The sequence below is a fragment of the Ovis canadensis genome, chromosome 3 (assembly GCF_042477335.2).
Source record: "Ovis canadensis isolate MfBH-ARS-UI-01 breed Bighorn chromosome 3, ARS-UI_OviCan_v2, whole genome shotgun sequence".
Taxonomy (NCBI): domain Eukaryota; kingdom Metazoa; phylum Chordata; class Mammalia; order Artiodactyla; family Bovidae; genus Ovis; species Ovis canadensis.
The window spans coordinates 5,255,805-5,277,871 of record NC_091247.1 but is presented as its reverse complement, the minus strand read 5'-3'; the positions used below and the strand labels follow the sequence as shown (position 1 = coordinate 5,277,871).

Genomic DNA, 22,067 nt, shown 5'->3' with positions numbered 1-22,067 from the left:
TCTTGGCTTCCCTGGTGCCTCAGTCGGTACAGAGTCTGCCTGCAACGTGGGAGACCTGGGTTTGACCCCTGGGTTGCGAAGATCCCCTGGAGAAGAGAAAGGCTACCCACTCCAGTATTCTTGCCTGGAGAATCCCATGGACAGAGGAGCCTGGGGGGCTACAGTCCATAGGGTCACAAAGAGTCGGACACGACTGCGTGACTTTTTTTTTTTTACAGTAGTTCTATTTGTAGTGTTTTTCAGGACCCTCTATACTGTTTCCCATAGTGTCCACACCAGTCTACACTCCCACCAATAGCGTGCGCACAAGGCTCTTCTTTTTTCCACTCCTCACCAACACTCTTTCTTTGCTTTTTGATCACAGCCATTCTAACAGGTGTGAGGTGATAGCACATTGTGGTTTTGATTTGCATTTCCCTGATTGAGCATCTTTTCAAGGTACCTTTCTGGCCCTCTGTATGTCTTTGGAAAATGTCTGCTCAGATCTTCTGCCCGATTTTTAATTGTAGGTTTATTTTTTGCTATTGAATTATATGAGTTTTTAAAAGTATACTTTGGATATCAACCCATGTAAAATACATGATTTGCAAATATCTTCTCCTATTCAGTAGGTTGCCAGTTCACTTTGTGGACGGTTTTCCCTGATGTGCGGAAACTTGTTTGATGTTGTTCCAACTTGTGTTGTGGCTTTAGTTGGCTTTGCTTTTGGCTTCAAGGGGACCTCCCTGGTGGCTCAGATGGTGAAGCGTCTGCCTACAATGCGGGAGACCCACGTTCAATCCCTGGGTCAGGAAGATCTCCTGGAGAAGAAAATGGCACCCCACTCCAGTATTCTTGCCTGGAAAATCCCATGGACAGAGGAGTCTGGTAGGCTATAGTCCATGGGGTCACAAAGAGTCAGACATGACTGAGTGACTTCACTCACTTGGCTTCAAATCTAAAAAGAAAGTCATTGTCAAGACTAATATCAAGACGCTTACTGCCTATGTTTTCTTTGGGGAATGTTATGGTTTCAGGTCTTACATTCAAGTCTTTAATCCATTTTGAGTTAAATTTGGGGTATTGTGTTCGTTTATGGGTGTGGTGTAGTGGGCAGAATGCGTTGTTGAATCTTGTTAATATTTCCTTGTTGAGGATTCTTACATCTGCGTTTATCAGGGGCACTGGTTTGCATTTTTCTTGTGGCATCTTTTTCTGATTTTGGTATCAAGGTAATGTTGGCTTCATAAAATGAGTTTGGAAATATTTTCTCCTCTCTTTTAGTTGTTCATATAGTTTGAGGGTTGGTATTAATTCTTTGGGTGTTTGGTAGCCATCTGGTCTTAGAGTCCTATTTGTTGCAAGGGTTTTGATGACTGATTCTCTTTAGTAATCAGTCTGCTCAGGTTTTTTTTCTTCATGATTCAGGGTGGAGCGCTGTGTGTCTAGGAATTTAATTTGGCTTCTAGGTTCTCAGATTTGTTGGCATGTAATTTTTCATGGTAGTCTGTCAGGAGCCACTGTATTTCTGTGGTATTGGTGGTAAACGTGTCCTCTTTCACTTTTAATTTTGTTTGAATCTTCTTTTTTTCCTTAGTCTAGCTAAATATTTGTCCATTTGGTTCATCTTTTCAAAGAAGCAGCTTTTCGTTTTATTAATATTTTCTGTTTTTAATCTCTGCTTCTACTCTGATCTTTGTTATTCCCTAACTTCTACTAGCCTTGGGCTTCATTTGTTCTTGTTCCTTGAGGTGTAAATGTAGAATATTTATGAGATTTCTGATGTTGTATAGGCATTTATTTTTATGAGCTTTGCTGCAGCTCAAGTTTTGGTCTGTTCTATCCATTTTCATTTGTCGGAAGGTATTTAAAAATTTTTTTTCTTTTGATTTCTTCTTTGACCCATTGGTTGCTCAATAGCATGTTGTTTGATCTCTGTGAGTTTTCCAGTTTTCTTCCCATAATTGATTTCTTGTTGGCAAAGGTGCTTGATGTGATTTCAACCTTCTAAAGTTTAGAAAGGCTTACTTTGTAGCCTACTAGGCAATGGCAACCCACTCCAATACTCTTGCCTGGAAAATCCCAGGGACAGAGGAGCCTGGTGGGCTGCAGTCCATGGGGTCGCTAAGAGTCAGGCACAACTGAGCGACTTCACTTTCCCTTTTCACTTTCATGCATTGGAGAAGGAAATGGCAACCCACTCCAGTGTTCTTGCCTGGAGAATCCCAGGGACAGTGGAGCCTGATAGGCTGCCGTCTATGGGGTCGCAGAGTCAGATACAACTGAAGCGACTTAGCAGCAGCAGCATGAACTATCCTGAAGGATGTTCCATATACACTTGAGAATATGTATTCTGTTTATTTTGGATATATATTCTGTATATATGTGTTTGAGTTTATCTGGTCTAACATGTCCTTTAAGGTTGCTGTTTCCTAATTTTTTTTTTAATCTGGGTGATTTATCCATTCATGTAAGGTGGATATCAAGGTTCCCTATTATTGTATTGCTATCAATTTCTTTCTTTAGGTCTGTTATTATTTGCTTTTATACTCAGGCACTCCTATGTTGTGTTCAAGGCAAATTGAAAGTGGTCAAACAGGAGATGGCAAGATTGAATGTCGACATTCTAGGAATCAGCAAACTAAAATGGACTGGAATGGGTGAATTTAACTCAGATGACCATTATATCTACTACTGCGGGCAGGAATCCCTCAGAAGAAATGGAGTAGCCATCATGGTCAACAAAAGAGTCCGAAATGCAGTACTTGGATGCAATCTCAAAAACGACAGAATGACCTCTGTTAGTTTCCAAGGCAAACCATTCAATATCACAGTCATCCAAGCCTATGCCCCAACCAGTGATGCTGAAGAAGCTGAAGTTGAACGGTTCTATGAAGACCTACAAGACCTTTTAGAACTAACACCCAAAAAAGATGTCCTTTTCATGTTAGGGGACTGGAATGCAAAAGTAGGAAGTCAAGAAACACCTGGAGTAACAGGCAAATTTGGCCTTGGAACGCAGAATGAAGCAGGGCAAAGGCTAATAGAGTTTTGCCAAGAAAATGCACTGATCATAGCAAACACCCTTTTCCAACAACACAAGAGAAGACTCTACACATGGACATCACCAGATGGTCAACACCGTAATCAGATTGATTATATTCTTTGCAGCCAAAGTTGGAGAAGCTCTATACAGTCAGCAAAAACAAGACCAGGAGCTGACTGTGGCTCAGATCATGAACTCCTTATTGCCAAATTCAGACTTAAATTGAAGAACGTAGAGAAAACCACTGGACCATTCATGTATGACCTAAATCAAATCCCTTATGATTATACAGTGGAAGTGAGAAATAGATTTAAGAGATTAGATCTGATAGATAGAGTGCCTGATGAACTATGGATGGAGGTTCGTGACATTGTACAGGAGACAGGGATCAAGACCATCCCCATGGAAAAGAAATGCAAAGAAGCAAAATGGCCGTCTGGGGAGGCCTTACAAATAGCTATGGAAAGAAGAGAAGTGAAAAGAAAAGGAGAAAAGGAAAGATATAAGCATCTGAATGCAGAGTTCCAAAGAATAGCAAGAAGAGATAAGAAGGCCTTCCTAACAACAGAATGGGGAAGACTAGAGATCTCTTCAAGAAAATTAGAGATACCAAGGGAACATTTCATGCAAAGATGGGCTCAACAAAGGACAGAAATGGTATGGACCTAACAGAAGCAGAAGATATTAAGAAGAGGTGGCAAGAATACATGGAAGAACTGTACAAAAAGGATCTTCACGACCCAGATAATCACGATGGTGTGATCACTCACCTAGAGTCAGATATCTTGGAATGTGAAGTCAAGTGGGCCTTAGGAAGCATCACTATGAACAAAGCTAGTGGAGGTGATGGAATTCCAGTTGAGCTGTTTCAAATTCTGAAAGATGATGCTGTGAAAGTGCTGCACTCAATATGCCAGCAAATCTGGAAAACTCAGCAGTGGCCACAGGACTGGAAAAGGTCAGTTTTCATTCCAATCCCAACAAAAGGCAATGCCAAAGAATGTTCAAACTACCACACAATTGCACTCATCTCACATGCTAGCAAAGTAATGCTCAAAATTCTCCAAGCCAGGCTTCAGCAATACGTGAACCGTGAATTTCCAGATGTTCAAGCTGGTTTTCGAAAAGGCAGAGGAACCAGAGATCAAATTGCCAACATCCGCTGGATCATGGAAAAAGCAAGAGAGTTCCAGAAAAACATCTATTTCTGCTTTATTGACTATGCCAAAGCCTTTGACTGTGTAGATCACAATAAACTTGGAAAATTCTGAAAGAGGTGGGAATACCAGACCACCTGACCTGCCCCTTGAGAAACTTATATGCAGGTCAGGAAGCAACGGTTAGAACTGGACATGGAACAACAGACTGGTTCCAAGTAGGAAAAGGAGTACGTCAAGGCTGTATATTGTCACCCTGCTTATTTAACTTCTATGCAGAGTACATCATGAGAAACGCTGGGCTGGAAGAAGCACAAGCTGGAATCAAGTTTGCCAGGAGAAATATCAATAACCTCAGATATGCAGATGACACCACCGTTATGGCAGAAAGTGAAGAGGAGCTAAAAAGCCTCTTGATGAAAGTGAAAGAGGAGAGTGAAAAAGTTGGCTTAAAGTTCAACATTCAGAAAATGAAGATCATGGCATCTGGTCCCATCACTTCATGGGAAATAGATGGGGAAACAGTGGAAACAGTGTCAGACTTTATTTTTGGGGGCTCCCAAATCACTGCAGATGGTGACTGCAGCCATGGAATTAAAAGATGCTTACTCCTTGGAAGAAAAGTTATGACCAACCTAGATAGCATATTGAAAAGCAGAGACATTACTTTGCCAACAAAGGTCCGTCTAGTCAAGGCTATGGTTTTTCCAGTGGTCATGTATGGATGTGAGATTTGGACTGTGAAGAAGGCTGAGTGCCGAAGAATTGATGCTTTTGAACTGTGGTGTTGGGAAAGACTCTTGAGAGTCCCTTGGACTACAAGGAGGTCCAACCAGGCCATTCTGAAGGAGATCAGCCCTGGGATTTCTTTGGAAGGAATGATGCTAAAGCTGAAACTCCAGTACTTTGGCCACCTCATGTGAAGAGTTGACTCATTGGAAAAGACTCTGATGCTGGGAGGGATTGGGGGCAGGAGGAGAAGGGGACGACAGAGGATGAGATGGCTGGATGGCATCACGGACTCGATGGACATGAGTCTGAGTGAACTCCGGGAGATGGTGATGGACAGGGAGGCCTGGCGTGCTGCGATTCATGGGGTCGCAAAGAGTCGGACACGACTGAGCGACTGAACTGAACTGATGTTCACTGATATATACTCACAAATGTTATATCTTCTTGTTGGGTTTGAGCCCTTTGTCATTTTGTAATACCTTCTCTGTCTCTTATTGCAGTTTTTGTCTCACAGTCTCTGTTGTAGAAGCGTAGCTGCCTCAGGCTTTTAGGTTTCCTTTTGTGTTGAATGTTTTTCTGTTCTTTTCTGGTCTACGTGTGTGGTCTGCAGACTCACACCTGCAGTGAGTCTCTTATACACAGAATATCTTGTCTCTCTATCCATTCTGCCGCTCCATGTCTTTCGGAAAAGTTAGTCTATTTAAAGTAATTGCTAGGCATGCACTAATTTGCGATTTTGTTCATTGTTTTCTGGCTCTTTTTCTGGTCCAGGTTCTAAGGTCTTCATTATGCAGGTCTGGATCTGTCCCCTGCACATGCATCTTGAGGGCGAGTCTAGGGCTGGTGTGGATCCATTCTAAGATGACTGACAGTTCCTAGATGTGAGATTCTCAGAAGTAAACCCAAGGACGTCCTGGGCAAGCTGGTATACATTGGTCACCCCAGTTCACACACAGAACTAGGGGACTCAGAACCCCTCTGAAGGTACTTCTCTAGGATTTCCCTACCCTCTCCCTTCTGCAGGGGGCCCTCTCCTGGTTCCTCTGGCCAGAATGACCGAGTTTATCATGGGGTTTTAGCTGTCCGGTCATGTGGTTCTGGGGCTGGAGCTTTGAGCTTTGAACGAAATGAGAGGGGAAAACAGGCAGTTCACCCCTTTATAGTCACTTCTGTGTTTTGACTACACTCTGCTTTTGTCCACTTTTCAGGGTCTTTTGTATTTTGTTTGGCATTTTTAGATCAGCAGGAGAGAGAGGCTTTTTAAAACTGGTAATAAGATTTACCGTCTGAACCGTTTATAAGTGTACAGTTCAGGGGCATTCACGGTATTGTGCAGCCGTCATCATCACCTCCCTCCAGAACGCTTTCATCCTCCCAGATGGAACTGTCCCCACTGATACCCGAACTTCTCATCCCCCCCCAGCCCCTGGTAATGTTGAAAGATGCAGGTTTTTAAAGCCAGTGTTTGCAAGATGTTTATTAATGTTCCGTTGGCCAAAGCAAGTCACATGGCCGAGTCCAGCCTGAAGGGGATAGAGAAATGGGAGGCGCGGCCTGGGTGGCCGTGTGGTGTGGAAGCAAGAGCACCTGCGTGGGTCTCAGGAGAAGCCGTGAGTGAGACCCTGGCTGCTGGGAGCAGGTGGGTGGGAGCCCTCAGGGGCTCAGTACTCCTGTCGTTGGGATCCCTCCCCTAGGGAAACCTGACCTCTGATTTCACCCACCTGCTGTATGGGCGGTGGGAGTGGGAGGGATGGGGGCGAGGCTAGGGGTGGGAGGGGGATTTCAGCAAGGCTCCCCCACCCTCAGCAGCGCTGTGCAGTTATATCTGTTTTCTTTTTCTCTCTGCCTTCTATAACCCCTAAGGACAGTCAGGAAATGAACTTCAAAGCCACACCCTGGGATGCCCACCCAGGTCCGGACTGGGAGTGGTGGGGGAGGTCCTGCCCCAGCCCCCTTCCAGCCTGTTCCTCCAGGACCGGAGGCCTGGAGGGGCTCAGCTGGTCAGGACACTCTCAGGGGGTGCAGGGCGCACCTTCAGGACTTGTTGGGACCGGCGGGGGTGCCCACAGTTTATTAAGTGGATGCTGGCGGGCAGGGCCAGGCCTGGAAGGCAGCTGAGAGGCCCCTTCGGGCTGCTGGGTGGGCTCCTCTTCACCCACTGCTGCTTGGGTGCTCCGTTCCCTCCCCCACCCTGTTCACGTCTCTGTTCCTTCTCCGCCTCAGCAGGCTCTTGGCCCTTGATGACCTCCTGGCTCTCCCTGGTCCTCCGGTAGCCAGGGTCCAGTGACTCCAGAGCAGAGAATCTGATTGGCTCAGCCCATCCTCGCAGACCAGCCCCCATTGGACGGTGTCTCAGCCTATGAGGGGGCTGCCCTGAGCTGAGGCATCTGCCTTGGTTCGATCTGCTGGGGCATCAGGGCCCTGGGGGCAGGACCACGTCCCCGCCGGTGCAATCGAGGCGGCACGGCCTGCCTTCCATCCCGCTGGCCATCTGTACTGGCTGTGTGGCCGCCAGGAAGGCACGTCCCCTCTCTGAGCCCTGGTTTCCGCGTCCCCTTGTTGCACTCTGGATAGAGCTTCAAGGGTGCAGGCTTGGGGAGGCCTGAGTGCGGGGTTCAGGGCGGGTCAGGGTCGGCACGGTCACTGTGACTCTCCTCGGAGGGGCTGTGTTCTGAGGCCTGTGAGGAGGACTCCCTCCTGGCCCGGCAGCCTTCTGGGGGCTCGCTGCCTCTGCCGTTTCTTCCTAGGAGCGGATGCGAAAGGGGGCGGCGGCCCCACAGTCCCTGAGGACCCTGCGCGCCCCGGGCTCCCGCAGCTCCCGCGCCGCCCGCAGCTCCTGGAGGAGGACCGAGCGCCCAGCGAGGAAGTGGCCGCCGCAGATGGAGGGGACGCCGCGGCGCCAGAGGGACCCCCGGGCGAGCCCCCGGCCGAGGCCTCCGCGGCGCCCCCAGCCCAGGCCCAGGCCGTGGCCGCGGGCGAGGCCCTGCCAATGCCCAAGGCGGCGGCCGGTGGGGTCCCCAACATCGGCTTCGTGGGCGAGCCCCCGCCCTACGCCCCGCCGGACCCCAAGGCCGCGCACCTGCTCTACCCGCCGCCCTTCTCACCGCCGGTGCTCTTCCCGCCCGCGCCGGCCGCCCCGGCCCTGTACCCGCCGCCCGCACCGCTCTTCCCCGCGCCTGCCGCACAGCCGCTCTTCGCGACCTTCCCGGTGGTGAGTCAGCCCGCGGGGACCCCCGTCTCCCCCCAGCCACCCTTGCAGAGGACACAGCTGTGCCCTGGGGGCGCAACAGAAAGGGGCTTCCTCCGCCTAGGGAGTGGGCGAGACTGAGCGGCCTCGCAGGAGCCGGGGGTCATTTGAGCTGGGTTCTGCAGAATGAACAGGAGTGTTCAGGGAGAGGCGAGGAGGAGAGCCCAGCACAGGCGTTGCAGGGTGGCCAAGGCTGGTGCATCCTGGGAGTGAGGGTGGTTGGTCCAACTTATTGAGGAGCGGATAGGAAGAGGTGGGGGTTCCATTGTGAGGGACCCCAGGGCCTTTATTAGGGGATGAGTTGATACAGATTTTTAGAAAAACCCTGGCCCCTGGCTGCCTGTGGAGGAGAGCTTTGAGGTCTCCAGCACCTCTCCCCACCTCGGTGTGGAACACTGGAGGATTCTGGGGGGCTGCGTGACAGGTCGGGGTGCTGAGCGGGCAGGAATGGGGCCTTGCTCCCCGGGCAGCCTGCATCCTGGCTGGGTGAGGCTGGGAGGTGGCTGGAGTGACAGCGCCGTGGCGGTCGCTGACCGCGTCCTCATCCTGGTGTCTGGAGGCTACGGCCCGCTCTCTTACCACGCCATGGCCTCTTCCCCGGCAGTACAACAGCCCCGTGGCAGGCGTGCCAGCCCCGGCCCCGGCAGAACACAGGCCTCTGCCCAAGGACTACATGATGGAGTCTGTGCTGGTGACCCTCTTCTGCTGTCTGCTCACTGGGCTCATCGCCATCGTCTACTCCCATGAGGTAGGAGGGCGTGGGGTGGGGGGTACCCTGGTGCAGCCTCCAGGCCTGCCGTGCCCAGGTCCCCAGTGTTCCCCCCCACCCCCGAGAAGGCTGGCAGAATTGGGAGATCGGTGCCCAGTTGTCTGGGATCCTGGCCGCCTCCTCTGCTGTCTCTGCCCCTTACCACTCAAGATCTGCTCTAGAAGATTCCACTGAAACAGTTCACACTGGCAGTGTGAATGATTCAGGTCCAGGGGACCGCCCATCCCGTGGGGCTTGTGTTTCAACTTAGATTAAAAAAAAAATTTTATTTGATTTGGGCTCTGGTGGGTTTTTGCTGTTGCTTGGACTTTCCTGAGTTGCAGGGAGCAGGGGCTCCTCTTGGTTGCGGTGCGTGGGCTTCTCTTGTTATGGAGCGCGGGCTCCAGGGCACGCGGTCTTCACTAGGTGCAGCCAGGGGCTCACTAGTTGTGGTTCCCAGGCTCTGGAGCACAGGCCAGTAGTTGTGGCACGGGGGGGCCTGCTTGCTCCATGGCGTGCGGGATCTTCCCAGATCCGGGACCAAACCCACGTCTCCTGCATTGGAAGGCGGATTCTATACCATGGAGCCACCAGGGAGGCAGCAGGGGCTTGTGTGTAATCTGTCCATCTGCTCGTTTATTCTACCCACCCACCTCTGTCTGTCCTTCCCAGCTACCCATCTCTCCGTTCACCTGCTACCCACTTTTCCATCCACCATCTGTCTAGTCTCCATCTATTCATCCACCCACCCCGTTCATCTGTTAACGCACCTGTCTGTCCACTCAGCCATCCGCCTGTCTGTCTATCCACCATCCACCCACCTGGCATCTCGATTACACCCTTTCTTCTTCCTCCCTCCCCGCCATTCCTGACCTTGGCTCGGCATGAGGCTGTCCTAATAGCAGGAAGGCCCTGGGGCTTCTGTTCAAGGCTGACCCGATGAGAGCCCTGATATTCCCTGGAGGTCAGGCTCCCCAGTTGTAAGCAAGACGGGACTGGGGCGGGGGGCTGAGTGAGGACCGGGCCCCTCAGAGGTGCGATTCTGCAGGCTGCTGCCTGCTTGTCAGTTCTGGCTCTGCCACCAGCTGCGGGGCCCTGGGGCGGGTCACTTAACTTCTCTGAGCCTTTGTTTGCTCATCTTCAAAGAGGGGCCAATGATGATATCGAACTCGGGGTGGTTGTGCAGATGGTGAGGGACGGGCCTGGAGTGCGGATGTGGGTCAGGCCTGCAGCCAGTGCCCGGGAGCTGGCCGCCACCGCCTCGATCGCTGCTGCCCCTGTGTGAGCCGTGGCCTGGACAAGCCCCCGACCCCCTCGCGGAGTCAGCTGTCCAGTCTGTGCGCTGGGGCTGGGCGGGCTCCGGGGTGTCGCCGGGAGGGAGCACGGGGCCTGGGTCTACTCACTGCTCCTCTGGTCTCGTTGCAGACCCGCGCGGCCCTGGCCCGGGGGGACCTGGCCCAGGCTCAGGAGGCCTCTCGCAAGGCCCGCTCGCTGGTGCTCTTCAGCCTGCTCTTCGGGGTCTTCGTGTCCACCAGCTGGGTTATCTACGTGGTGGTCGCGCTCTACCTGCCTTGAGGGCTGCTGGCTCCCCTGGGGACTCCGGGTCCTTGGCCAGGCTCCTTCTGTGGACTTGAATTCCCGCCGGCGGCCACCTGTCACCTAGAGGGGACCCAGGCGGGAGGCCGGAAGACGGTGGGCTCTGCAGTCCACGGCACCCCTGTGGCCGGGCCTTGGCATCCTGGCCTGAGGGGGCCCCAGTGCCCCGGTGGCTCCAGCTGGGGGACGGGGGCCAGCGCCTCCATGCCCAGGCCTTCTCCTGACCCTGAGGGACCAGCACCCTCCTCTCCTCAGAGTCGCTGGCAAGGACGTTGCCACCTCCGGCCGTCCGTGCCTGCAGGGCCTAGCTGCCCGGCTCTCGCCCTCCCTGTGGGAGCTGAGAGGAGCAGCCTCCCCTCTCCTGGGTTGCTCCTGCCCCACCCGGGAGGCAGCCTCTCTCTCTCCTGCTGACCCTTCGCCCCAAAGCCCAGGCCATGGTGGTCGGTCAGTGGACGCACAGCAACACGCCGGGCGGAGGGTCTCGTGGCTGCTTCGGGAGCGTTGCTGGCCCTGGTCCCTTCAGGGGCTCTGGGGTTCCCCCTCTTGGCCCTCCGGGATGCTGTTCTCTGCCCACACTGCCGTGGTGTCTGACTCGTGCACATGGGCTGGAGCAGGGCAGGAATCTCTATCGGGTCTTTCCTGGCCAAAGGTGACAGCAGAGTGGGGATGTCCACCCGCACGGTGAAGAGGAGGGGACCTTGGCAGAGTCACGAAGGTGGACAGCTCCGGGGGGCTCTCTGAGCGCCCACTGGGTGCCGGTCACCGCCCTGGCACTCGCCAGGACCGGGAACTGAAGCAGGAGCACATCCCGTCTTGACCCTTGGGATGCTCCTGGAGCCTGGGAGATACGGATGCAGAAGAGAGGCAGGACGCTGCGTGGAGCTTGAGAGGTGGCCTCGTTGTCCAGGCCACAGGGCTGGCCCAGATTAAGGCTCTCAAACCCTAAAATGCATGATCGTCATGAAAGAGGGGGAGTAAACGGGATTTAGGGGTCCATAGACGCTGGACAGCCATAGCAACTCCTGTCACTAAACTCTTCTAAGTAAAATCAAAATAGAAATCACGTAGACCAGTGTGCCACTAGCCCGAAAGCCTATAGGAAACACCTGGGATCCTTGTTAAAGTGCGGATCCTCATTCCCTAAGTAGGGCCCGAGATCCTGCAGTTCTCATTTCTGCTCCCAGGTGCCACTGAGCCTGGTAAATTGGACCAACTTTATGTGGTTAAAACCATTAAATCAGGACCAAGCCAAGGACGCCCCCTAGAGTCTCTGCTCAGCACTGTTGTGAGGTTCTAGCTAATGAAACGCAGCAAAAAATGAAATTTGTAGTATGAAAACTAGAAGAGAAAAAATGATGCTCTGGCTAGAATATGCAAGCGCCCATGAAAAATTAGAATAAGAGGACTCAGAAAAGTGATTATAGTAGTCAGTAGCAATATTCAGTTAAAAGTGGAAAAAATGTAAAATTCCACTCAATAGTGATTAAAAAACAGTAAAACTTAGGCATAAATTTAACAGGAAAAAAGAGAACAATTTTTTTAGAAGGAAAGTACATGTGTTATAAGATGCCATACAAGGAGTCTGGGACAGCTAGTGTTTGAAAAAAACAAAACCCTGTGCCTCTAAAAAGAGCAAAGAACAAAGTATCTGCATATAAAGATGTAATATCATAAAATATCTAGCTTTCTTAAACAGACTTAATGAAATTCCAACAAGAAAGCTAAGCTTCTAAAACTGACAAAGATGTTTAAAAAATTAATATGGAAGGAAAATGTGCAAAAATTGCTAATTTTTTCAGTTTAATGAGGGAAAACTGTCTTCACCAGATTTTGAAACTTACGATAAAGCTACAGTAAACGCAGAGTGCAGCATGGCTTTGCCTCAGAGCTGGAATGGTGAAACATAGAAAGCCCAGGAAACACTCCAGGTGTACGTGGGACAATAATTCCTGGCCCAGAGAGCATTTTAGTTGAGTCAGGGTGGACAGCAAGCAGAGTTGGCTAACTGGTTGGAAAAAAAATGATTCTCCTCCTATTGTATAAATAAATTCCAGATGGGTTACAGAGCTAAGTAGTATGAAATAAAAGTGTACTAATCTTATATGAAGCTTAGGGGAGTATTTTTATAATTTCAGGGTATTAGGCAGTGTGGAAGGGGCGGCCTCCCGCAATCTGGAATACTTCTGAGGAAAAGACTGGTAGCTTTTGAGTTCTGTGTGTTAGGGAAGAACTTACTTAAACCATCGGATGATTTTTACTTATCAGATTGGAAAACGTTAGAAAGATTGATTCCGGAGTTGGTGAAACCTTGACCCTCTCATTTGTTGCTAGGGAGGTGTGCATTGCTACCCTCTTTGTAGAAAACAGACTATGGTATTTGTTAGTGATACGTGTTCAGTTCAGTCGCTCAGTCGTGTCTGACTCTTTGCGACCCCATGAATGGCAGCACGCCAGGCCTCCCTGTCCATCACCATCTCCCGGAGTTCACTCAGACTCACGTCCATCGAGTCCGTGATGCCATCCAGCCATCTCATCCTCGGTCGTCCCCTTCTCCTGCCCCAATCCCTCCCAGCATCAGTCATCACGTACACGGAGTGACATGTGTACTAGGTATTAATGTGCATGTGCGTGCAGAGACCAGAGTCTGGGAGGGTGTGTTCCAAGCTGCGGAGGGTGACTGCCTTTGGGGAGGGACTGGCACCCGTGCCACACGTCGCTGAAGTTTAAAATGGGGTGTATTCATGGGTTGTGCAATTAAAAAACAACTGGAAAAAACGCGAGTGCCTTTTGACCCAGTCATTCCAGTTTTGGGATCCTCCAGGGTCGAAGAAGCCATCCATCTGGACAGACACTTGTCAGCGTTGTTACTGAAGGGCCCTGAAGGAGAGCTGGTTGGGGCAACTCTGGAATGAAAGCTCTGATGACACTGGGGCACGTCCTATTTTGGGGATGTTAAAATACACGTCTTAGTGTCACAGCGGGGTGGCGTTGAGATGTTTGACCTTGGAGAGTGGTGGAGAAAGGCCTTCCTGAGAAGGCTGAGTGTGGATGCGGCCGTCCCCAGGTGGTCCCATCATTTTGCGTTCCCACCAGCACCTGTTGGGGGTCCCAGTTGCTCCACAAACTCATCAGTCCCTGGTTTTTGTCGATCTGTTACATTTTAGGGCTTCTGGTTATTAAAACTATGGTGATATTTCAGTGTGGCTTTAATCTGCATTTTGCTGACTAATGGGTGATATTGGGCTTTTAATCATGCTCATCAGCTACGATGGTGATCTGATGATGTCTTCAGATATGATGATCGCTTTTAAAATACTATCTATTTTTGGCTGCTCTGGGTCTTCGCTGCTCTTGAGCGGGTGTTCTCTAGTTGCGGTGAGCGGGGGCTCCTCACTGCGGGGCACAGCCTTTGGTAGTTGCAGCTTGTAGGCTCAGCTGTTGCAGTGCCTGGGGCTAGGTGCTCTGCCGCATGTGGGATCTTCCCAGATCAGGGATGGAACCCGTGTCTCCTGAGTTGGCAGGCGGATTCTTCCCCACTCCGCCACCAGGGAAGTTCTGGATCGCTTGTGCTTGTTCAAGTCTTGAGCCTGTTTCTGGGCTGGATTGTCTTTCTCTTATCAGTTCAGAGGAGTTCTTTGGTGCTTTCTAGGTATGAGTCTGGTGTGAGATTCAGGGATTGCAAATACCTTCTACTTTTGTAGGTTCCCTCTTTACTCCCTTAATGGTGTTGTCGGATGGAAAGTTCTGAACTGTAATTATGCAGATTTATCTTTTCCTTTACGGATTATGTTCTTTTGGCTTTAGAAAAATTTCCCTGCCCCTGGGTCATGATCAGATATTCTCTTTTGTTGTTTCGAGATCTAGAAGCATTATTGGTCTCTTTTTATATTGTTTTCAGATTTCCACCCAGCTGGACTAGATCCTAGAGGTCCATTTGTCTGTTTTGCTTACCACAATCATACTTCATGTCTGAGACTTGATAGTAAGTCTTGCCATTGAGTGGGTCAGGTCCTCACACCGTCTTTGAGGGTCTGGATCATTTAAAATCATTTGCATGTACAGTCAATTTTAGAATTAACAATCCGCCTCCTAGAAGCACCGGGATGCTGACTGTGACCGCTTTAAGTCTAGAGCGTCACATGGGGAAGCAGACATCTTCATAGCATTGTTTTTCCAGCAAACATGGTGACTCTCCTTATGTATAAGAGGTTGTTGAAACAGTTCCCTTGATTTTTTTGTGTGTGTATATGCACAAAATCTGCACATCTTTTGTTAGTATCCATAGGGTATTTGATTTTTTTGAGACTATTATAAATATGATCACTTTTATTTTTGTTACTTGCTAATGTACAAAAATGCAATTGATTCTTGGCTTTGAATCCAGCACCTTTTTCTAAATTCACTTATTCTGGTAACTTATCTGGAAATTCTGTTGGATTTTCAATTTGCACAGTCCCTTCTATGTATAGTATTATCATCTATTTATATAATGAGTTTTTTGTTTTCCTTTCCAGTCCTTACTCTCCTTACACTGGTTGGGACCCCAAGTACAATGCCAGGTAGCAGAGCTGACAGGGGCAACCTTCTTTTTCCTTGTTTCAAAAGGAAGGCTTCCACATGTCCTGTTAAGGAAGAACTCTTCTATTCCTATTTTGCTAAGAGTTTGTGTGTGTGTATGTTTAATTACACTTTCTAATCATGCACGGGGGAATTCCCTGTGGTCTTGTGGTTGGGACGTAAGCCTCCATTGCAGGCAGGATCCCTGGTCAGGAACTAAGATCCTGTGAGCCACTCAGATTAGTGCAAAAAAAAAAAAAAATCCATGCACAGATACTGAATTTTATTACTTTTATAAATCTGCTGAGAAAGTTATCTCACTTACTCTGTTAATATGGCAACTTCATGTTGATTTTCAAATGTTAAGGTAACTTTTCACTCCTGGAACAAACCATCCTGATCATGACGTATTATCCTTTTCAGTACAGGATGGACTGTTTCTGGATATTTTGTTTAGGATTTTTGGTGCCTGTATTCAAAAGTGAAGATGATCTGTAATTTCATTCTTATTTGTGGCTTTGATAGCAGGGCTGCTACGCGAGCTGGGGAGGGATTTCCTTTTGGGAGTGTTGAGTAAGATCAGTCATTTCGTAGTGCTCTCGAGAGGGACACGTAAAGCTCCCCTCTAGCATCACAGATTTGTTCATTTCTCCACATCGGCTCTTGCCTTAGGTATTCTGAGGCTATGTAGTCAGATGCAATGCCAAAGCCTTTGACTGTCTGGATCACAATAAACTGTGGAAAATTCTGAAAGAGATGGGAATACCAGACCACCTGACCTGCCTTTTGAGAAACCTGTATGCAGGTCAGGAAGCAACAGTTAGAACTGGACATGGAACAACAGACTGGTTCCAAATAGGAAAAGGAGTACATCAAGGCTGTGTATTGTCACCCTGCTTATTTAACTTATATGCAGAGTACATCATGAGAAACGCTGGGCTGGAAGAAGCACAAGCTGGAATCAAGATTGCTGGGAGAAGTATCAATAACCTCAGATATGCAGATGACACCACCCTTATGGCAGAAAGTGAAGAGGAGCTAAAAAGCCTCTTGATGAAAGTGAAAGAGGGGAGTGAAAAGTTGGCTTAAAGCTCAACATTTAGAAAACGAAGATCATGGCATCTGGTCCCATCACTTCATGGGAAATAGATGGGGAAACAGTGGAAACAGTGTCAGACTTTATTTTTGGGGGCTCCCAAATCACTGCAGATGGTGACTGCAGCCATGAAATTAAAAGACGCTTACTCCTTGGAAGGAAAGTTATGACCAACCTAGATAGCATATTGAAAAGCAGAGACATTACTCTGCCAACAAAGGTCCGTCTAGTCAAGGCTATGGTTTTTCCAGTGGTCATGTATAGATGTGAGAGTTGGACTGTGAAGAAAGCTGAGCTCCGAAGAACTGATGCTTTTGAACTGCGGTGTTGGGAAAGACTCTTGAGAGTCCCTTGGACTGCAAGGAGATCCAACCAGTCCATTCTGAAGGAGATCAGCCCTGGGATTTCTTTGGAAGGAGTGATGCTAAAGCTGAAACTCCAGTACTTTGGCCACCTCATGTGAAGAGTTGACTCATTGGAAAAGACTCTGATGCTGGGAGGGATTGGGGGCAGGAGGAAAAGGGGACGACAGAGGATGAGATGGCTGGATGGCATCACAGACTCGATGGATGTGAGTTTGAGTGAACTCCAGGAGATGGTGATGGACAGGGAGGCCTGGCGTGCTGCGATTCATGGGGTCTCAAAGAGTACTGAGCCACTGAACTGAACCAAACTGAATCAGATGCAGTGCGAAGAGGCATATATATTTAGAAATAGTTAAATCTTTCTGTTGCATGTACCTTATAGCTTTCCAGGGATCACTTTAACTCCAGTAGTGTCTTTTCCTTTTTTTTAATATTAATATAGCTATGCTAATTTTTGGGCGGCTGTATTTGAAAATAAAAGTATGGAAAAAGACATGCTCTGCTTTCTGTCTGAACCTTTAGATTTTAGGTAGATACATCTTGTTAACAGCACACAGATTTTTGTCTGACAGTCTGCCTTCCAACTAGAGAACGTAGTCCGTCTATTTATTGTAGTTTGCTTTCTACTGCTTTGCTGCTCCCGCCAGTGCTATGCTTCTCCTTCCTTGCCTTTTATTTATTTTTCAGTTCAGTTCAGTCTCTCAGTCGTGTCCGACTCTTTGCGACCCCATGGACCACAGCACACCATGCTCCTCTGTCCATCACCGATTCCCAGTGCTTGCTCAAACTCCTGTCCATCGAGTCAGTGATGCCATCCAACCATCTCATCCTCTGTCGTCCCCTTCTCCTCCTGCCTTCAATCTTTCCCAGCATAAGGGTCTTTTCCAGTGAGTCAGCTCTTTGCATCAGGTGGCCAAAGTATTGGAGTTTCAGCTTCAGCATCAGTCCTTCCAATGAATATTCAGGACTGATTTCCTTTAGGATGGACTGGTTGGATCTCCTTGCAGTCCAAGGGACTCTCAAGAGTTCTGCAACACCACAGTTCAAAAGCATCAATTCTTCGGGGCTCATTTTTCTTTATAGTCTAGCTCTCACATCCATACATGACTACTGGGAAAACCATAGCTTTGATTAGACAGACCTTTGTTGGAAAAGTAATGTCTCTGCATTTTAATATGCTGTCTAGGTTGGTCATAACTTTTTTCCAAGGATCAAGCGTCTTTTAATTTCATGACTGTAGTCACCATCTGCAGTGATTTGGGAGCCCCAAAATAGTCTGTCACTGTGTACACCGTTTGCCCATTGATTTACCATGAAGTGATGGGACCAGATGCCAGATCTAGTTTTCTGAATGTTGAGTTTTAAGCCAACTTTTTCACTCTCCTCTTTCACTTTCATCAAGAGGCTCTTTAGTTCTTCTTCGCTTTCTGCCATAACAGTGGTGTCATCTGCATATCTAAGGTTATTGATATTTCTCTCGGCAATCTTGATTCCAGCTTATGCTTCATGAGTCCAGCATTTCTCATGATGTACTCTGCATATAAGTTAAATAAGCAGGGTGACAATATACAGCCTTGACATACTCCTTTCCCAATTTGGAACTGGTCTGTTCCATGTCCAGTTCTAACTGTTGCTTCTTGACCTGCGTATAGATTTCCCAGGAGGCAGGTCAGGTGGTCTGGTATTCCCATCTCTTTAAGAGTTTTCCACAGTTTATGTGATCCACACAGTCAAAGGCTTTGGCCTAGTCAATTAAGCAGAAGTAGATGTTTTTCTGGAACTCTCTTGCTTTTTCAATGATCCAGTGGATGTTGGCAATTTGATCTCTGGTTCCTCTGCCTTTTCTAAATCCACCTTGAACATCTGGAAGTTCACGGTTCACGTATTGCTGAACCCTGGCTTGGAGAATTTTGAGCATTACTTTGCTAGCATGTGAGATGAGTGCAATTGTGTGGTAGTTAGAGCATTCATTGGCATTGCCTTTTGTTGAGATTGGAATGAATTCTGACCTTTTCCAGTCCTGTAGCCACTGCTGAGTTTTCCAGATTTGCTGGCATATTGAGCGCAGCACTTTCACAGCATCATCTGTCAGGATTTGAAATAGCTCCACTGGAATTCCATCACTTTCACTAGCTTTGTTCATAGTGATGCTTCTTGAGGCCCACTTGACTTCACATTCCAGGATGTCTGGCTCTAGGTGAGTGATCACACCATCATGATTATCTGGGTCGTGAAGATCCTTTTTGTATAGTTCTGTGTATTCTTGCCACCTCTTCTTAATATCTTCTGCCTCTGATAGGTCCATACTGTTTCTGTCCTTTATTGTGCCCATCTTTAAGTTGCCATCTGAAAAGTTCCCTTGGTATCTCTAATTTTCTTGAAGAGATCTCTAGTCTTTCCCATTCTATTGTTTTCCTGTTTCTTTGCATTGATCACTAAGGAAGGCTTTCTCCTTGCTATTCTTTGGAACTCTGCATTCAGATGGGTATATCTTTCCTTTTCTCCTTTGCCTTTTGCTTCTCTTCTTTTCATAGCTATTTGTAAGGCCTCCTTAGACAGCCATTTTGCCGTTTTGCATTTCTTTTTCTTGGGGATGGTCTTGATCACTGCCTTCTGTACAATGTCACGAACCTCCGTCCATAGTTCTTCAGGCACTCCCTGGAATCTGTTTGTCCACTTCCACTGTATAGTCATAAGGGATTTGATTTAGGTCATACCTGAATGGTCTAGTGGTTTTCCCTACTTTCTTCAATTTAAGTCTGAATTTGGTAATAAGGAGTTCAAATTTAAGTCTGAATTTGGTAATAAGGAGTTCCTGATCTGAGCCATAGTCAGCTCCCAGTCTTGTTTTTGTTGACTGTATAGAGCTTCTCCATCTTTGGCTGCAAAGAATATAATCAGTCTGATCTCGGTGTTGACAATCTGGTGATGTCCATGTGTAGAGTCTTGTGTTGTGGGAGGGTGTTTGCTATGATCAGTCTGTTCTCTTGGGAAAACTCTATTAGCCTTTGCCCTGCTTCATTCTGTGTTCCAAGGCCAAATTTACCCGTTACTCCAGGTATCTCCTGATTTCCTACTTTTGCATTCCAGTCCCCTATGATAAAAAGGACATCTTTTTTGAGTGTTAGTTCTAGAAAGTCTTGTAGGTCTTCCTAGAACTGTTCAACTTCAGCTTCTTCAGCATTACTGGTTGGGGCACAGACTTGGATTCCTGTGATATTGAATGGTTTGCCTTGGAAATGAACAGAGACCATTCTGTCATTTTTGAGAATGCTTCCAAGTACTGCATTTCAGACTGTTTTGTTGACCATGATGGCTACTCCATTTCTTCTACGGGGTTCTTGCCCACAGTAGTAGATATAATGGTCATCTGACTTAAATTCACCCATTCCTGTCTATTTTAGTTCGCTGATTCCTAGAATGTCTACATTCACTCTTGCCATCTCCTGTTTGACCACTTCCAATTTACCTTGATTCATGGACCTAACATTCCAGGTTCCTATGCAATATTGTTCACCAGTCACATCCACAACTGCGTGTTGTTTTTGCTTTGACTCCATGTCTTCATTCTTTCTGGAGTTATTTTTAACCATTATTTATAGCTATTTATTTTTACACGTTATTTTAAACATTATGTTTGGCTGTGCTGGGTCTTCATCGCTGTACAGGCTTTTCTCTAGTTGCAGTGAGCCGGGGCTCCTCTCGTTGCGTGTGTGTCCTTCTCATTGTGGTGTCTTCTCCTGTTGTGGAGTGTGGGCCCCGGGGTGAGCGGGCTCAGGTGTTGTGGCTCCTGGGCTCTACTGCACAGGCTCAGGAGTTGTGGAACATGGGCTTTATGGCTCTGGCACGTGGGATCTTCCTGGAGCAAGGATTGAACCCATGTCTCCTGTGTTGTCAGGCAGATTCTTCACCACTGAGCCACCAGAAGTACCCCCTTTGCCCTCTTTTAAATCAATTTTCTTAACTCCATTTCATCCTCTCTGCTGGCTTGGCAGTAATGCACTCCTTCCCTCTATAGTGGTTCCCAAAAGAGAACACACTTGTGTTCTTCCGAAAGCGTGGTACTTTTCTTCCCTTTCTAAACAATTCAAGAGTCAACTCAAGAATCCTCTGCTTGTGTCTTCTTCCACTGTTGATATGGATTTTAGTTTTCCCTATGTGAAACCGCATGAGACAGTTGTTTGATACAGTTCATGCTCATTTAGGTTTACCACATGTTGACTGTTTTTGCGGCTCTGTCCTCCTCCCCTGCATGTCTGATTTTCCATTTGGGATGATTTCTGTTCGGCCTGAAAACATTGTTCCTTCTTGTCTCGATGTAGGTCTGCTGGCGATGAACTGGTTTTGTTCTTCTGACAGTGTCTTGATTGTTTGCCTTCATCCTTGAAAGGGATTTAGAGTAAATACAGAAGTATGACCGGTGATTTTCTTTTCAGCACTGAAGAGACACCATTGGCGTCTGTCCCCAGGCACTTCTGTTGGGGAGCCTCACTTACTGTGCCTTTGATGGTAATGTGTTTTCCCCTCCCTTGTCTACCTGTTCTTTTCGTTTTTGTCTTTCAGGCTAGGACCATGCCGCGCTTAGACGTGTGCTCTTGCCCTCCCTGTCCGTGGGTCCAGCCAGCCTCGGGTCACGTACTATGTTTCAGATTTGGGGTGCTGACCCCCGGGGGCAGAGGGCTGACTCTGGGACTGGAGTTTGGTATCCAAAACGGGTCTTGAATCCAGTCCCCTGTAGGTACTAAGGGACCTTAGTATTTTAAAGTATTTCTTTTTAATTATCCCGCTTGGCATTCATAAGGCTTCTTGGATTTAGGGCTTGATGTTTTCCAGTCAATCAGAAGGCACAAACTATGGAGTAATTTGAACAGAGAAAGATTTTAATGGAAAGAATTATTAACTGTAAAGGGAAGGCTAAAGTTCCACTGGGGTGAAGATGAATACCCCAGGAAAGCGGGTAGGCCCTCAGGTAGGTGCTTAGGAGGGCACGAACCCAGGGCCAGGATTCAGAGCTTGTTGTTGGAGAAGCTGTGGTCACAGCCGTCCGCAGGGTGGAGAAACACTGGCTCACGCCGGCCAGAGCTGGTTCAGCGCTGAGGCTGAGGCTGGGCACAGAGGGTGGCACCCGGCCTGGGGACCACAGCGAGGTGACCAGGTCGGGACCGCAGGCTTGCCGAGAGATGGCCAGGTTGAGGGGGGAGCGTGGCTGGGGAACAAGGTGCTGGACGTCTGCAGACACGTGCCTCTAGTCGCCCTGAGGTCACAGAAGAAAGAAGCGGTCTCCACTCCAGGGGCCGCCACCACCTACAGTCTCCCGGCAGCGACAAAACCCTGCACTTCTCTGCACACGAGAAGCGCTCATGGCCGAGTCGCAAGCATGAGGAATAAGAAATTGACCACCGGCACAATCGATTTTGGAAAACCTTTTGAAAAAACAGCTTTATTGAGGTATGATCTGCATGTCCTTTTGAGTACAATGATACGTGGAGGACGTTTGCAGAACTGTGTAACCACCATCACTCATCAGTTTTAAACAGTCCCATC

The 22,067-nt window shown here is 48.4% G+C and overlaps 1 protein-coding gene across 2 annotated transcripts in view; it reads left to right on the top strand.

Annotated features, from left to right (window-relative positions):
• PRRT1B (proline rich transmembrane protein 1B) overlaps positions 1–22,067 on the top strand; it is a 46,740-nt gene that overhangs the window by 16,696 nt on the left and 7,977 nt on the right. Inside the window, exons 2-4 of one of the 2 annotated variants that reach the window (XM_069582157.1) lie at positions 7,662–8,125; positions 8,766–8,909; positions 10,335–13,703. In XM_069582157.1, coding sequence (XP_069438258.1) covers positions 7,662–8,125; positions 8,766–8,909; positions 10,335–10,484 — 758 coding nt within the window. In that variant the 3' untranslated portion in view covers positions 10,485–13,703. Of the gene's footprint in view, positions 1–7,661; positions 8,126–8,765; positions 8,910–10,334; positions 13,704–22,067 lie in introns of those variants that run through there. The other variant, XM_069582158.1, reaches the window with a different exon arrangement.